Consider the following 6,762-nt stretch of genomic DNA (forward strand, 5'->3'; position numbering starts at 1 on the left):
TAATTTCCATATTTGTCGATTCACAAATTTTGTTTCCCCTTCATATATATATATATATATATATATCATTATATATGTTTATTTTTGTTTATATAATTAGCCCATGTGAAGCCAAAAAAAAATAAAATAGAAAAAAAAAAAAAAAAAAAAGCAAATAATATAATATAACAAATATTAATAAATCATATTTATATAAGAATAAAAAATTATTAGGTCCAGTAATTTGTCCTTCTAAAAATAATGGTTACATTGTCGACCCAAGATGAAGAAGATACGGACTATTTACGAAATACCATAGAAGAAGATGGATTGTTATTACTCGAATGTACCTTAAATATGTTTGATATAAATATGAGTAAAGATGTATTTTGTAAAATTATTGAGAATATACATATATCATTGGATAATTTACAACAATTAAATAAATATTATGAATTTCTTTTTATATACACTGGATTAAATGATTTATATGGAGACACAAATTATATATTTTTTAATTTATTAATGAAAATTATAGAAAAAATAAATGTAATTGATATTATATATTTTTGTATAAAACATGATTTCCATAAATCTATATTTGACGTGTTGTCATCAAATTATTATATTGATTTATGTTTATTTGAAATGAAAAACAATATATATGAATCATTATTTGAATTATTGAATATACTTATAGACAATATTGATATAATTAAAAATGATGATATATCTTTAGATTCACAAACGTTATATAATAAATTTGTAACATACGAGTTAAAATATATAAATAAAGATCAATTGAATCTTATCACTTTATATATATGTCAAAATAAAGATAATTATCTTAATATCTTAAATACATTACACATTTTTTGTTTAGATATAACAGATAATATTTATAAAAATATCTCCTCTCATGACAATGATATATATTATTCAGGATATAATACTAATCAATTCATTTTTATTAAAAAATTCATATGGGACAAAATTAAAACATGCGAACAAGAAAAAAATAAAATTTTATTACATAACGAAAAATTCATGAACATTTTTCATGAACAATGTAATGATAAAAAAAGAAATAATTTATCACAAAATTTTGAAAATGTAAATACAAACAATTCATATCAATATTGGAATAAAAAAGAATATATTCAATATGATAATCTTTCTGATAATTCAACCATAACATGTTCGGATAAAAAACAAATTAGTGAAATCACCTTAACAAGTCAGGTAAAAAATGTGGACAATTTTTTATTTTTATATAAATATGAAGAAATAATAGTATTAATGAAAAGAAAAAAAGATAAGAGCATTGAAGAAAATATGATGAATAATAAGAATGATAATATGGAAGATAATAATAAGGTCAATAATATGTATAGTAATATGAATGATAATATGTATAGTAATATAAATGATAATATGTATAATAATATTAATGATAATATGTATAGTAATAATAATGATAATATGTATATTAATAATAATGATAATATGTATAGTAATAATAATGATAATATATATAGTAATACCAATTCTGAAATTACAAAAAAAAGTGCTGCAAAGAATTCACAAGAAATATGTGCCTATAAAATTAAATTTTTTTACATTAATATAAATTTATTAAAAACTGTTGTGTGTATTTTTTTGAAATCACAGAAGGTTACACAATATATGGATGAACATGTTTCTAAAAAATTAATTTATTTTTTTAATGATACATTGAATGATATAATGGAATATTTTTATAAAGAAAAAAAGAATCAAAATAAAAAAACAGATGAAATTGATGATGTATATATATTTTTTTTTTTATTTGTAGATATATTTTATAATGATATATTAAAAACGTATAATAAATTAATATTATATTATAACAAGAATGTTGAAAAGGCTCCAAAAGAAACCATGATGTTTTATAAAACGTTTAATAAAATTATCGATCATATATGTATATATATATATAATAATAAAATGTTTAAAGAAATATGTAATGAACACATTAGTAGAAATAACGAAGAAAATTGTGAAAAAAAAAAAAATAAAACATTTATGTTTTATACAGAACAAAAAGGACAATCATTTTTTAATTATTTTGAAAATGTAACATATTATTTGTTATTTTATTTATTCTATATAATATTAGAAGAAACAAATAAAATGAATAATGAAATATTCCTTTTTTTTGTATGTCAACTTATAAATAACGAAGAAGAAAAAGAAGAAGTGAAAGAAGGAGAGAAGGAATTATATGAAAATTTAATAAAAAATGAAAGTAATAAAAATAATGAAAATAATAAAAATAATGAAAATAATAAAAATAATGAAAATAATAAAAATAATGAAAATAATGAAAATACTTTGGGTTGTTTAAAAAATAATACAAACAAATTTATTTTAGATATAATTGAAGTGGATCCTATATTTTTATTTACATATAAAGAAGAAATAAAAAATAAAAGTATAAATCGTGTTATAACCATATTTATATTTCTTCAAAAGAAGATAAACAAATTTTTTTCATTTTTTAAGTACATTTTTTCTTACATATATGATGATGTAGTTAAAATGAAACATGAAAAAAAGGAAAAATGGAATAGAAATCAATTTTTAAATACGTTTATAATTCTTTTGAAAAATATAAAATATATAATAATAGATATATTTATTAAATATATGGATATGTTATTAATATATAAATATTATTTCAAAAAAGGAAATAATAAAGATGAAAAAAATGTTCCATATTATGATGAATTCTTATTGTATATGAAATCGGTGCAAAATATTTTGTTTACTATCCTTCCCTTTTCATCTAATGATATAATAAAAAAACTGAGCACATCTTACACAAACAAATGTAAGTTAATCAAGTATAATATGGGTAGAAACCATTTTGTATCCTTCAATATATCTTTGTATGGTATAGGCAACAACAAAAAAAATGATTCTGACAAATATTATTTGAACAGTGGTTGTACTAATAATTATGAAGACGTATTTTTTGATATAGGGTATGATCTAAAAAATAATAAAACAGTGAATAATATCTACGACATATACAATGGAAATAATCTAAATAAAATGAATAGATTGAATTATATAGATAGTATGAATCATATTAATATTGATACTAATCGTGTTTTACAACATATGAATTATATGAACAGACCAAATATATTTTGTTTTCAAGAGAATATAGAAGATATAAATATAAAATTAGGTACATATGAACATTTTCTTAATGAAGAATATAATAATAAAAGTTTGAACAATAGTATATCATGTGATAAGAATGATGATGAAAAAAATAATAAAATTTATTTTGAGAAACATATAATTCTTCTAAATGTGATGAGTATTATTTTATTAAATATAATGGAAGAATGTGTAAATAACAAATATAAATATGTTTGTTTTACAAATAGTTATGTTCATATAATAATGATGAGAATATTAAATATTGTTCATAGTAATAGTTATAATTATATGAACATATATGATTATCATGTATATGATATAGATAATGTTATAAATATAAATGAAAAGAAAAATGTTCTGGATATATTTTTTCAATTCCCTTATGAAATATTATGTCGTATAATAATTATACAATTAAAATTTTTTGCAAACAAAACATTAAATAATTATAATATATTTACTGTGCTAGTTGAATATATTTTTTATATTAGTTCAGAGGTTAATCCTTTTTTTTTCTATATATCTAGATATATGTGGGACATGTTATCTTTTTATATGAATAAAGAAAATGATATGGATAGTCTATCATCTTTAGTAAATATTATATTTCATTTAATTTCTCAGAAGAATATCAGAACAAATCATCATAATAATAATTATGAGAATGGAAATATAATTTGTAGTACTTCTAATGTTGATGATTCTAAGATATTTAAGAATGAACATAATAATAAATATTTTGACAGTAAAATAAAAAGTAATAATAAACAATTTTTATTATATTCCTTTTTAAGAAAACAATTTTTTTTGAATAAAAGCGGAAAAAATTATATATACTTCTTAGGCTTGTTTTTAAAAAATATAACATCTTCTGATTTAATACAAACAGTTATGAAGATATTTATTTATAAATATCATATGAATTTGCAGTATACCTTAAATATATTATTATTATATTTAAATGCATTTGAGAAGAAGGTCGAGAAGCATGAAAATAATGGATTGAAACAAAATAAAAATGGAAAAGAAGAGGATGTAAGTGTATATATAGATGTAGAGAATAACATTAAAGGAAATCTACAAATAAAACAGTTTGATAATTATAATATTATGGGTCATCAAGCATTTTATGAATCCGAATTAAACACAAATGATGATAGTGATGATATAAAAAATGTAAATAGTAAGATATTATTACATAATGGAGACAATCAAAAAAAAAATAATATAAATGATATAAATTATAAAAATAATATTGATGAAAATAAAATTATATCACTATATATATATTTTGATATAATAAATATATTTCCTCCTAATTTTTTTGAGTGTATTAATGAAATAAATTTAATAAAAGATATACAGAATATATTTAATTTATTAATATATTTACATGAGGAATATATATTACTTGAGAAAAGAAATATGAAATATAAATATTCTAAAATTTTTAAAAAGATCAAAAAACAAAATATAAAAGATTATCCATTGTATTATTATAATAGTGCTAAGATGTATTTCCCTTTAATTATATCATCATTAATATCTCATTCTTTTTTTTTTATTATGCACCAGTATTCGAATTTTATATTACCTAATTTTCATATAATAAATTTTTATCAAAAATTTTTTAGTAATAAATATTTATACACATTATGTGATAATAATGTGTATCTGAAAATATTGAATGAATCATTTATAATATGTATGAACATATTAAAGATAAAAAATGATCAACAGGAGGAAAAGCAAGGTAATAATATTAATATGAAAGTTGATAACGAAAATTTGACAAATGAGGATAAACTATATGAGTATAGAGATATATCAGATGATGATAAAACGTTAATAAGTCATAATAATAATAATAGTAATAATAACAATTTTGATAAAACTTCAGAGTGTGTGAAACCCAAATGTGAGGAGAAGAAAGGAAGAAATATTTTATATAATGATATCAATAGAATAGATATCAATATAATATCATGTCTTTTTAAAGTTTATATAATATTTCTTAAAGATTATAGTTCTTTTTTTCTTTCTTCTATAATGGTATTATTAAAAAATAATATAATTTTATTAAATGATATATATTTTATGGATATATATAAAACAATATATACTTATTTACAAAAGGATGAAAAAAAATATACCAACTTATTTAAATATTTAATTTCTTCAATATTTCAATATTTTTTTTTTTCAAAAAACAGTGATAAGAATATGTTACAAGATAAATATGAAGGTGCCACAAATATTATTTTAAGACATATGAAAGAAAATATGACAATAATATATCATAGGAATTTATTTCTAAATGTTTTTTTTCAAAATATATTATCTTCTTCATATATATTATCATCTCCATTTTGTTTTAAAAAACAAATTTTAAATTTTTTACAAACTATTTTGAACAAACAAAAAGCTTCTGATCATTTTATAAGCTTATCCAAATTTTTTCTTCTTAATAATTAGTAATGGGTAAACACAAAAATTAAAATGAAAATGAAAATAATGATAAAAATATAGGAATATAAAATATATATATATATATATATATATGGAAAAATATGAAAATATAAATATAGGAAATTCAATTAAAACGTGTATGGATATTTTGAACTGTTATTTTGAATAAGTTTACATTGTCAAATTATAATTTATATTATGTCTATATATATATATTTTATATGTTTTGCTTTTTTTCTTTTCCTTTTTTTTTTTTTTTTGTTCACATTTTAATTTTGTTTATTATTTATTCATTTGTTTTTTAATTTTAATTTTTTTTTTTTTTTAAATCGAAATAAAAATCCATAACACTCTTTTTAATAATATATTTGTAGTACACATTTTTCATAACTCATTTTTGTTTTACTTTTTTTTATCATCTATCAATTATATAAATATATATATGTGTTTATTTATTTTATTAATTATACCATTTATTATTTTATTTTATTTTATTTATTTATTATTTTTTTTTTTTCTGTGTTGCTTTATTAAATATATAAAAGAAATCATTACATCAGGATTTATATTCTAATAAATCAAAAAAATATTAAAATTAAAAAAACAATATAAAAAGAACTAATCATATTATAATAATGATTAAAAAATATCTGTTCAAATTATGTTCCTTGAGATAATATTTATATAAATAAAAATTTGTAAAGAAAATGTAAATATATTATATATATATATTTATATAATATCAAAGAAAAGAAAAAAAAAAAATTGAATGTCCTCTTTATTATATATATATATATTAGAAACTATCTAATGCACACCAAAATAAAATTATTAACAGAAAAAAAGTTCAACATTTTCCTTTTTTTTTTTTTTTTTTTTTTTTTTTCCAACCTTCAACATAATGTAAAAATATATAAATGAATATATTTATATATATGTACATATTTTATGTTTTACTTTTTTTTATATATTTTGACCTGTCATGAAAAAAAAAAAAAAAAAAAAAAAAAAACTAAATAAAAAATAAAATATATAAATATATATATATATATTTATATATATAATAGAATTTAAAGGTATATTATTAAAAAAAAAAAAAAA

The 6,762-nt window shown here is 17.4% G+C and overlaps 1 protein-coding gene across 1 annotated transcript; it reads left to right on the forward strand.

Moving 5' to 3' along the window:
• Positions 1-240: 240 nt before the first annotated feature.
• Positions 241-5,667, forward strand: PADL01_0919400 (conserved Plasmodium protein, unknown function; the record flags this gene model as incomplete). The annotated part of the gene is made up of 1 exon (XM_028681873.1): positions 241-5,667. The coding sequence occupies one exon, from the start codon at positions 241-243 to the stop codon at positions 5,665-5,667; it is 5,427 nt and encodes a 1,808-aa protein (XP_028538207.1).
• Positions 5,668-6,762: the final 1,095 nt, after the last annotated feature.

Source organism: Plasmodium sp. gorilla clade G2, assembly GCF_900097015.1.
Source record: "Plasmodium sp. gorilla clade G2 genome assembly, chromosome: 9".
NCBI lineage: Eukaryota > Apicomplexa > Aconoidasida > Haemosporida > Plasmodiidae > Plasmodium > Plasmodium adleri (nom. inval.).